The following is an 11,782-nucleotide window of genomic DNA, read 5'->3' on the forward strand; positions in this document are numbered from 1 at the left end:
ACCAGTCATTGCATGTGGGCCACCTGGGAAGGGTGTGACCCTGGGCCAGGCGGCTCCCTGCAGCTGAAGCAGGCCCTAGAGGAGCTACCCCTGAGGGCCACCTGCAGACCGCACTCCCAGCAGCTGGGTGGCAGGTGCTTTCACAAAGGGAGAGTTGAGCAGTGCCTTTCCTTCCTTATTCATGATATCTAGCAATACCTCTCCCACTGGGGTAATCCATCTTTTCTTTTAATTATTTTCCTTTTGAGATATATTAAAAATACAAAAAAATTTTTTTTTTCTTTTTGAGACGGAGTCTCGCTCTATCGCCTAAGCTGGAGTGCAGTGGCATGATCTTGGTTCACTGCAACCTCTGCCTCCTGGGTTCAAGTGATTCTCCCGCCTCAGCCTCCTGAATGGCTGGGATTACAGGTGCCTGCCTCACACCTGGCTAATTTTTGTATTTTTGTATTTTTAGTAGAGATGGGGTTTCACCATGTTGGCCAGGTTGGTCAACTACCACGCCCGGCCAAAAAAATTTTGATGTAGAAAACGAAAGAAATGTAATCACAAAAAAAAAAAAAAAAAAAAAAAAATTATAGGACCAGGTGCGGCAGCTCACGCCTGTAATCCTAGCACTTTGGGAGGCCAAGGTGGGCAGATCACCTGAGGTCAGGAGTTCGAGACCAGCCTGGTCAACATGGTGAAACCCCTTTCTCTACTAAAAATACACAAATTAGACAGGCATGGTGGTGTATGTCTGTAATCCCAGCAACTTGGGAGGCTGAGGCAGGAGAATCACTTGAAACCAGGAGGCGGAGGTTGCAGTGAGCCAAGATGGCGCCCACCATTGCACTTCAGCCTGGGCGACAGAGCAAGACTCCATCTCAAGAAAAAATACATATATATATTTATATTCAGATATCAAAATGTTAAAACTTTTTTTTTTTTTTTTTAAAGACAGGGTCTTGCTCTCGCTCTGTCACTCTGGCTGGAGTGCAGTGGTACAATCATACTCACTGCAGTCTTGAATTCCCAGGTTTAGGTGGTACTCCTGCCTCAGCCTCCCAAGTAGCTGCGACTATAGGAGCTCACCACCACACCCAGCTAATTTTTGTACTTTTTGTAGAGCTGGGGGTTCTCACTATGTTGCCTAGGCTGGTCTTGAACTTCTGGGCTCAAGCAATCTGCCCACCTCAGGCTCCCAAAGTATTGGGATTGCAGGCATTAGTTATGGTGCCCAGCCAAAACACATTTTGGTGGTGTCATAAATGTGCTTCTTTATTAACCTTTAGATAGCAAGATCTGGTGGTCCAATAACTGATAATTTTGAAGATACAATGAATCTAAACAGTATATAGACGCATTTGTGACAGCTGTGATAGGAAGTTATCTGTTATTTCGATTTGTGACAAAGCTACAGGTATTGCTAATTCTGCTGTGGTTTGTTACCTACTTTATAGTGAAAGGAAAGGTGGAGTATCTGTTACAGATTAGACACAGATGTGATCTCTTCCTATCTAACTTCCCGGTGCAGGGAAGTGGGTGTTGCTGTGTGGTGAGGGTGAAGAGGTTTTCTGGAAATTTGGGTTTAGGAAGAGGAAATGTTCCTAAAAGAAGGGACAAGGATCCACATACGTGGTGGGCCAAGAGGGTGGGTAGACCCTGCCAGAGCCTCCTCCAACCTGGAGGGCTCCCAGTGTCCACCTTCCCTGCCCCAGACCCCCTCCTCGAGGTACTGGGAGGCTGGATGAAGTCCTCGGCTGGGCTACACCCCACCCCAAATTCTCCCTGTCCCACCCTAGTGGCCCAGGCCACCCCGGCCTGCTCCCTTCCGCAAGGCACCTCACCTTCTGTGCCCAGACCATTAGCCATCGCGGTGACCTTGACCTGGGCCCAGGCCCTGCTAATGAAGAGGCAAGCCCGTACACACTCAGCCTGACCCACGGCGGCCCTCTGTGACGAGTCATACTACCAACCTCTTAAACAGAGCTCCACCGACGCAATGCCCAAGCATAAAAAGGCCAGGCCAGAGAGCCCGCCACCAGTCACCGACCCTGGACCCAGCGCACCCGCACCATGGCCGGCCCCAGCCTCGCCTGCTGTCTCCTCGGCCTTCTGGCGCTGACCTCCGCCTGCTACATCCAGAACTGCCCCTTGGGAGGCAAGAGGGCCGCGCCCGACCTCGACGTGCGCAAAGTAAGTCCCCAGCCCCGGTACGGCGGCGCTCCGGGGCGGGAGGGACCCGCTGCCACAGGGGCGCGCCCCGCTCAGGCCTCGCCTGGGAACCCCAGGAGCTGAGTTGACGCTCCGCCCTTGACCGCGCTCGAGGCCCAGACGGCGACCCAGCGCGCCTGCAGCCCCGCTGTCCCGCCCGAACTCCGAGCCCCGGACCCCAGCATCCTCGCACCGCGCACCCCGCCCGGCCTCGCAGGGTCCTCCGAGTCCCTACCACCACCCTGGCTCCTGCTCCTCCCGCTCACCCCGCTCGTCCCCGCAGTGCCTCCCCTGCGGCCCCGGGGGCAAAGGCCGTTGCTTCGGGCCCAATATCTGCTGCGCGGAAGAGCTGGGCTGCTTCGTGGGCACGGCCGAGGCGCTGCGCTGCCAGGAGGAGAACTACCTGCCGTCGCCCTGCCAGTCCGGCCAGAAGGCGTGCGGGAGCGGGGGCCGCTGCGCAGTCTTCGGCCTCTGCTGCAGCCCGGGTGAGCAGGGCGAGGCGCGCTGGGGCCGGGGGGAGGCGGGCGGGGACGCGGCCGGGGCTCTCCTGAACCCACCTCTCCCTCCAGACGGCTGCCACGCCGACCCTGCCTGCGATATGGAAGCTACCTTCTCCCAGCACTGAAACCTGATGGCTCCAAGCACCTTCGAAGCGTGCCACTCGCTTCCCGCATAGCCACCCCAGAAATGGTGAAAATAAAATAAAGCAGATTTTTCTCCTCCAACTTGACTCGTGTCTAAGTGCCAGAAATGGGACGGGGAGGGGGCATTGCGTGACTGTAAGATCGCGCCCGTTGTACCTGTGGCTTGTTGCATTCAGAGCAGGAATTCAGAGCTGGCCAAGGAAGACGTGTCCTGGCTGCCCGAGGGGACAGAGCGGGTGTTGTTCTGGCTGCCACCATCCTGGAGGGGCTGGAAGAGGGAGGGGCACAAAGGCTCTGAGGACTTGGAAACAGCCCCAGCTTCCCGCTCCCAGCCTGGGCTGAGGCCTACAGCCGGCTGCACTTCAGGGGATCTTTCAAAATCGAAAAAGACGATGATGAGGGAGCAAATACAGACAAGGGTCTGAGCGGGATGACCACAGGAAGTAGTCAGTGCACACTGAATGGCTTCCTGACCCCTGAAAGGAGGCTTGAGCCATACTTAGAAGTTGAGGGAGCAGAGCGGGCCTGGGGAGAGGGGGTCCTGGGGAGCAGCTGAAGGGCCACCATGTTTCCTAGGAGCTGACCCCAGGAGGCCACTGGCATGCTCAGAAGAGGAGCCCAAGCTGCGGGGACTGGGCTTGAATGCCTGCATGACTCTCCCTGGTGTCCCCAGGGCTGGGTCTGACCTGGCAGCCCTACTCCTGCCTGTGCCATAAAACATGTCAGGGCTGGGGACCCCACAAGCGGACAGGGGATCTTGAGAGTCCAGGGCCACAGAAATGACATGAACAAAGAAAATCTCTTGACCTCTATCTCCTATCAGTGAAGCAAAAGTATCTGAGACAGGTCTCAATCAACTTACCTTTTTTTTTCCTTTTTGTGAGACGGCGTTTCGCTCTTGTTGCCCAGGCTGGAGTAGAATGGTGCAATCTCGCCTCACTGCAACCTCTGCCTCCCAGGTGCAAGCGATTCTCCTGCCTCAGCCTCCTGAGTGGCTAGGACTACAGGCGCCCACCACCACGTGCTGCTAATTTTTGTGTTTTTAGTAGAGATGGGGTTTCACCACGTAGGCCAGGCTGGTCTCAAACTCCTGACGTCAGGTGATCCACCCACCTCGGCCTCCCAAAGTGCTGGGTTGATAGGTGTGAGCCACCTTGCCCAGCCAAAGTTTCAATCATTTTAGAAAGCTGATTAAGGGCCAGGCACAGTGGCTCGTGTCTGTAATCTTAGCACTTTGGGAGGCCTAGGCAGCTTGATGACCTTAGGTCAGGAGTTCGAGATCAGCCTGGCCAACATGGCGAAACCCCTACTGTACTGAAAATACAAAAATTAGCCAGGGGTGGTGGCAGGCACCTATAATCCCAACTACTTGGGAGGCTGAGGCAGGAAAATCGTTTGAACCCGCGGGGGCAGAGGTTGTAGTGAACTGAGATCCAGACTGGGCAAAAGAGCGAAACTCCATTTAAAAAAAAAGAAGAAAGCTGATTAAGAACACACCTAACACACCTCAGGAGGTTCCCTGAGGACATGTATCCAAGGCAGTCAGGGTACAGCCGGATGTTTTTGTTGTTGTTCTGGTTTTTGTTTTGTTTTGTTTTTTTGAGATGGAGTCTTGCTCTGTGGCTCTATCGCCCAGGCTACAGTGCAATAGCATGGTCTCGGCTTACTGCAAACTCCGTCTCCTGGGTTCAAGCAATTCTTCTGCCTTAGCCTTCTGAGTAGCTGGGATTACAGGTGTGCACCACCACATCCAGCTAATTTTGGTATTTTTAGTAGAGACGGGGTTTCATCATGTTGGTCAGGCTGGTGTCAAACTCCTGACCTCATGATCCACCCGCTTCGGCCTCCTAAAGTGCTGAGATTACAGGCATGAGCCACCGCGCCCGGCCTGGTTTTATACATTTTAGGGAGACATGAGACATTGATTAATACATGCGAGATGAACATCGATTTGCTCTGGAAAGGCAGGACAACTCGAAGGGGGGTTGTGGGGCTCCCAGGTCTTAGGGAGATAAGAGACAAAAGGTTGCCTTCTTTTGAATCTTTGTTCAGTCTTTCACTGAATACATAATTTACATGTAAGAGTGGGGTAGAGAAATAGTCACTCATGCCTTAGTCTGGCTCAGTGAATCTGCATTTTTACATAAACAATACGGCAGAAGGAGAAATCAGGTATGCATTTGTGTCAGGTGAGCAGAGGGATGACTTAAGAGTTCTGGCCTTTGTCCTGCACCTGTGAAGATAAGCTATCAATTTACATTGCCAGGGTGAGATGAGGCTCACAAGCAATTTCCCTGTGGGTAAATTGTGAAGGAAGTATGTAGCCCTTTGTAGTTTCTTATTTAGGAATAAAATAGGAAGCAGCTTTGCCTGACTCAGTTCCCAGTTTGACTTTTCCCTTTGACTTAGTGATTCTGGGGTCTTGTGATTTGAAATTTATTAATTTTCCTTTCCCACATTTATCCCTGCATCTAGACACTGGGAATCAGATAAAAGCCTAGTCCCCAGAACACGCCCCCAACCACCTGCCCATGTCACCGGGCAGTGCACTTCAGAAGGCCCACGCCCACTCTCTCACTCCAAAGAAAACAGGAACAGACCATTCCTGGGGCTTTCCCACACTCAGGAGCAACCAGGGCGGGGCAGGGAGAATGAACCCACAGGTGCAAGACTGAAAACATATACTGAAGAGCACTATAAGATTTCCTTCACAGGTGGTACAAAACAGGCCAAAAAGATATATGGGCCTCGAGGTTTGGGTGGGCAGTGGCTGGAAACAGTATCAGGGGCTTCCTGGTTGCTGCTCAGATTCTGTTTCTTGGCCTGGGAGCTGGTGAAACAGGTGTGCTCAGTTTATGAAAATGCATGAAACTGTATACATGGGATTGGTTCACTTTTGTTTGTAATTAAACAGTTGGTCCTTTCTGTGAGATGTACACCAGTGGAACCAACCAATCTGGGATTGTATATTTATGAAAAAAATTGTCTACTGAGCATGTCTAGACATTTTTGTCGTGTCATCATTGCCTCAACAATACAGTATAACAACAATTGACATGGCATTTACATAGTATTAGATTTTGTTTGTTTGTTTGAGACGGAGTCTCATTCCGTCGTCCATGCTGGAGTGTAATGGTGCAATCTCAGCTCACTGCAATCTCTGCCTCCTAGGTTCAAGCAATTCTCCTGCCTCAGCCTCCCAAGTAGCTGAGATTACAGGTGCCCCCCAACACAACCGGCTAATTTTTTTGTATTTTTAGTAAAGACGGGGTTTCACGGTGTTGGTCAGGCTGGTCTCGAACTCCTGACCAGAGTGGGTGATCCACCCACCTTGGCCTCCCAAAGTGCTAGGATTATAGGCGTGAGCCACCTCACCCAGCTGCAGTGAGGCTTTTGAAAGCCCCAGTGGCCTATGGCACAGTGGAATGGTTTTTGCTGGGGCGGTGAGGGGATGCCCCTCTTCTGACCTCACATCTTGGGGTGAGGAGGAGGGGGAATTTGTCGTGCAAGGGAGCAAGAGATTGACTCAAAGTGGAGAACATGGACTTCTTTTCAAATTGTTCAGAACAGTTTGATACACAGAAAGGGGTATTTGAGGCCGGGTGCGGTGGCTCAAGCCTGTAATCCCAGCACTTTGGGAGGCCGAGATGGGCGGATCACGAAGTCAGGAGATCGAGACCATCCTGGCTAACACGGTGAAACCCCGTCTCTACTAAAAACACAAAAACTAGCCGGGCGAGGTGGCGGGCGCCTGTAGTCTCAGCTACTCGGGAGGCTGAGGCAGGAGAATGGCGTGCACCCGGGAGGCGGAGCTTGCAGTGAGCTGAGATCCGGCCACTGCACTCCAGTCCGGGCGACAGAGCAAGACTCCGCCTCAACAACAACAACAAAAAAAAAAAAACAAGAAAGGGGTATTTGAGGAAAGTGGTCAAAGTTCTTTGGCCCCTCAGAAACCACCCAGAGAGAGAGGGGAGCATCTGCCCACAGAACACCCCACCTCCAATCGCATGGGCATGAGCCTGTGGATTTGTGCTTTCCAAGCTGCCTGTCCACCTGCCACACTCGCAGGATGCCTGGGCCTCCCACTGGGACCCCACTCCTTCCTCTGAGTGCCTCACATTCCCTCCCACCCCAGTGGCTCTGACACAGAGCAGAGGGGTGTCAGCCCAGCTTTCCCCACCTTGGGAGAGACTTCAGGGTCCCTTTACCCCCTCAGGCACCCACCCACTGGGCCATTCTTTCCCTGGGATCCAAAGCCTGCAGTATTTTCTTTTGCAGCCTTAAAACACAGAGGGCTGGCTGGGTGCAGTGGCTCATGCCTATAATCCCAGCACTTTGGGAGGCTGAGGGGGCTGGATCACATAAGGTCAGGAGTTCAAGACCAGCCTGGTCATCATGGCAAAACCCTGTCTCTACAAAAAAATACAAAAATTAGCCAGGCGTGGTGGTGTGCACCTGTAGTTGCAGCTACTCAGGAGGATTATTGCTTGAATTGCTTGAACCCAGGAGGCGGAGATTGCAGTAAGCCAAGATCATGCCACTACATTTCAGTCTGGGCAACAGAAGAAGACCCCATCTCTAAAATAATAATAATAAAGGTAGTATTCTGGCCTCCATAAGCCATGTTCTTTTGTTTTATTTTTCAATTGTTTCAGAATTTGAGGGTTATAGTTAGTTAAGTTAAGGTTAGGCTGTTGTAATAAAAACACTCAAATGGTAAAGAGACATTGTGGGCTTAAGGAACATAGATGTTTATTTCCCTCTCTTTTCTATCAGTCTGACACGAACATTCCTGGTTCTGTTCCACCCTGCCATTTAGGACCCAGTTTTCTTCTATCATATAGTTATGTCATCCCCTAGGCCTTGTCACTGCCTGCATGCTTCAGGCTGGAGGGCTGTGGATGCCACCTGGTGGAAAGGGAAAGAGTGTGGAAGATAAGAGGTGCACCCACCGTCTTAAGATTTCAAGTGCCAGCCGGGCACAGTGGCTCACACCTGTAATCCCAGCTACTTGGGAGGCTGAGGCAGGAGAATCACTGAAACCCCAGAGGGGGAGGTCGCAGTGAGCCTAGATAGTGCCATTACACTGCAGCCTGGGCGACAAGAGTGAGACTCTGTCTCAAAGGGAAAAAAAAAAAAAAGATTTTGACCAGGCGCGGTGGCTCAAGCCTGTAATCCCAGCACTTTGGAAGGCCGAGACGGGCGGATCACCAGGTCGGGAGATCAAGACCATCCGGGCTAACACGGTGAAACCCCCATCTCTACTAAAAAATACAAAAAATTAGCCGGGCAAGGTGGCGGGCGCCTGTAGTCCCAGCTACTCGGGAGGCTGAGGCAGGAGAATGACGTAAACCCGGGAGGCGGAGCTTGCAGTGAGCTGAGATCCGGCCACTGCACTCCAGCCTGGGCCACAGAGCGAGACTCCATCTCAAAAAAAAAAAAAAAAAAAAAGATTTCAAGTGCCACTTTTCCTTTTACTCAGGTTTTATTGACAAAAACATGGTCATGTGGCCTACCTTACTGCAATGGAGGCAGAGAAATATAGCTACGATTTCTTTTCTTTTCTTTTTTTTCTGAGATGGAGTCTCGTCTGTCACCCAGGCTGGAGTGCAGTGGCTCAATCTTGGCTCACCGCAACCTCCACCTCTGGGGTTCAAGTGATTCTGGTGTCTCAGCCTCCCGAATAGCTGGGACTACAGGCACATGACACCACACCCGGCTAATTTTTTTGTATTTTTAGTAGAGACGGGATTTCACCACGTTGGCCAGGCTATTCTTGAATTCCTGACCTCAGGTGATCCGCCCACCTCGGCCTCCCAAAGTGCTGGGATTACATGTGTGAGCCACCACTCCCAGCAACAATTTCATTACGATGAAAGAAGTTGTGGTAAATAGCAAAAAAATTGCCCCAATTCTCTACCTCTCCCTATAGCTGCATCCGCAATATGACTTTGTAATTTCTCCCATCAAGAGAAGTCTATTTCTCTACTCCTTGAATCCGTTCTCATCCACCTACATTGAAATGTCTCCATGGTGGTTTGTCATAAACAATTCGTTGTCGCCAATGGAATATGGCAGAAGTAAGGAATGGCAGATCTAAGCTGAGCCTAGACCCCAAGAAGTCTTGTACACCTTGTTTGTTCTTTTGCTCCTCTGTCTCATCACAAGAACAGGCTCAGGCTAGCTACTCTACTGGAGGATGAGAGACCACGTGGAACAGAGACACTCCACAGCTGAGCTACCAGCTGCTAACAGATGTATGACTAAGTTCAGTCAAGATCAGCCAAATCCAGCCAGCTCCCCCAGAACCATTCAGACAACCCATGGGGTGATGGGAAATAATAATTGGTGTGTTTAAGCCACCTCATTTTGGGAGCAGTTTGTTACCCAGCATAATTGTGGCAATAGATATACGATATGGAGGGAGAAGAGGTTCTGATGAACAGCTAGCATTCTCAGCCAGAGTATTAGGTAACTGGATACTCTTCGAACTCCTAGCAATGACAGTGTTTATCTTCTTTTGAGAATTATATGAATAAATTTCCCATTGTTGAGCTATCTTTCCATTCATTAAGAAATCCTATTTGCTCATGATGTACTCTTCTATTTAGTCTTCTGCAGTTGACTTACTAATATTGATGTTTGAATCTAAGTCATAAATTAGATTGTTATATAACTTTTTTCTGTGCTATAATTTTATATCAGTTAGGACTGAATTTATTATTAGATTGGTGCAACCTAATAGGTTTTTGCCATTACTTTTGTACCCACCTATAGTGAGTAACAGAAAACCCAGCAGATAGCACCTTGAATTAACAGTTTGTTCATGCAACTCGCGGGCTAGTTGCATTTTAGGACTAGTAGTATAACCATTCCACAGTGCCTTCACAACCCAACCCATTCTGCCTTCCTGCGGTGTCAGCCTTAGTATATACCTTTTGTCCTCATGTCACAAAACTATTACTTGTTCTTTGAGCATTTTGTCTACGACCCAAGCAAGATGAAAGCAGAAGGGTCAATTATTTCTCTTTAATATTAAGGTAGGACTTTTGCTTCTGTCCACAAAGTAACTGGTAACTGACTAGCCCCTCCACCATAAGCAGTTGCAAAACTGGATAAAATATATATAGCAACTATTTCAGGCATGATAGACAGAAGGAAATTCAGTAGGTGAACCCCATGATTACCCCAGGATTCTGCTGGGAACAATGTCCTGACCACGATGCAACAAGATGAAGTCTGAGCAGAGCATGGCTGTCACACTGACTGGGGAGGCATGGAAAGAAGTTGCAAAAATCCTCAGCGAAAAAAAAGAAAGAAATTACTGTCTATGTAGAAAATCCCAAAGAATCTTCAAAAAAGTTATTATATCTAATAAGTACATTTAGCAAGATCACAGGATATAAAGTTAACATTAATACTTCATAATTCTATATACTAACAATAATTACTTGGAAATTACATTTTAAAATACAGCACTATTTAAAATAGTGTGAAAAATACGAAATCTTTTGGAAAGATATCTTACCTAATATATACAAATTCTATACGGTGAACTATAAAACGCTGATGGAAAAATAGAAGACCTGAATAACTGGAGAGATATATTTTGTTTATTGATTTGGAAGACTCATCAGGGTAAAGATGTCAGTTCTCCCCAAATTGATTGAAAGATCCAATACAATTCTAATTAAACTCCCAATAGGATATTTTTGTAGAAATCATTAAGTTGATTCTAAAACTTATACAGCATGGCAAAGGAACTAGAACAGTCAAAACAATTTTGAAAAAGAACAAAGTTGGAAAAGCCACACAACCTAATAAAGTTATCATATTCAAAACAGCGTAATATTATAGAAAGGATAGATCTAGGCCGGGTGCAGTGGCTCACACCTATAATCCCAGCACTTTGGGAGGCCGAGGCAGGCAGATCACTTGAGATCAGGAGTTCGAAACCAGCCTGGACAACATGGCTGTTGAGATCACGCCACTACACTCCAGACTGTGTGACAGTGAGACTCTGTCAAAAAAAAAAAAAAATCAGTGGAACAGATTAGAGAGTCCAGAAATAGACTCACATATATATGGCACTATCTCAGCTCACTGCAACCTCTACCTCTTGGGTTCAAGCAATTCTCCTGTCTCAGCCTCCTGAGTAGCTGGGACTACAGGTGCGCGCCACCATGCTCGGCTAATTTTTGTATTTTCAGTAGAGATGGGGTTTCAAACTCCTGACCTCAGGCCATCTACCTGCCTGGGCCTCCCAAAGTGCTGGAATTACAGGCATGAACCACCACACCTGGCCAAGAAGTTCTTTTTTGTTTGTTTGTTTGTTTTTGTTTTTGTTTTGAGACGGAGTCTGGCTCTGTCGCCTAGGCTGGAGTGCAGTGGCCGGATCTCAGCTCACTGCAAGCTCCGCCTCCCAGGTTTACGCCATTCTCCTGCCTCAGCCTCCCGAGTAGCTGGGACTACAGGCGCCCGCCATCTCGCCCTGCTAGTTTTTTTGTATTTTTTAGTAGAGACAGGGTTTCACCGTGTTAGCCAGGATGGTCTCGATCTCCTGACCTCGTGATCCACCCGTCTCGGCCTCCCAAAGTGCTGGGATTACAGGCTTGAGCCACCGCGCCCGGCCAAGAAGTTCTTTAACAAGAGACACTGCTGTGTCCTTAATGTAGATGCTGAAAAATAAATAAATAAAAATAAAAATAGGCTGGGCAAGGTGGCGCAAGCCTGTAATCCCAGCACTTTGGGAGGCCGAGGCAGGCAGATCACGAGGTCAGGAGATCGAGACCATCCTGGCTAACATGGTGAAACCCCGTCTCTACCAAAAATACAAAAAAATTAGCCAGGTGTGGTGGCGGGCACCTATAGTCCCAGCTACTCGGGAGGCTGAGGCAGGAGAATGGTGTGAACCCGGGAGGCAGAGCTTGCAGTGAACCAAG

General features: G+C 49.4%; 1 protein-coding gene across 1 annotated transcript; it reads left to right on the forward strand.

The window, feature by feature from the left end:
- The first annotated feature begins 2,058 nt into the window (after nt 1-2,058).
- On the forward strand, nt 2,059-2,918 carry LOC113223564 (oxytocin-neurophysin 1). Its single transcript, XM_026452977.1, has 3 exons — nt 2,059-2,178; nt 2,480-2,681; nt 2,766-2,918. Exons 1-3 carry the CDS (start codon nt 2,059-2,061, stop codon nt 2,819-2,821), a joined length of 378 nt encoding a protein of 125 aa, XP_026308762.1. The 3' UTR covers nt 2,822-2,918.
- Nucleotides 2,919-11,782: the final 8,864 nt, after the last annotated feature.

Source organism: Piliocolobus tephrosceles, chromosome 14 (genome assembly GCF_002776525.5).
Source record: "Piliocolobus tephrosceles isolate RC106 chromosome 14, ASM277652v3, whole genome shotgun sequence".
Taxonomy (NCBI): domain Eukaryota; kingdom Metazoa; phylum Chordata; class Mammalia; order Primates; family Cercopithecidae; genus Piliocolobus; species Piliocolobus tephrosceles.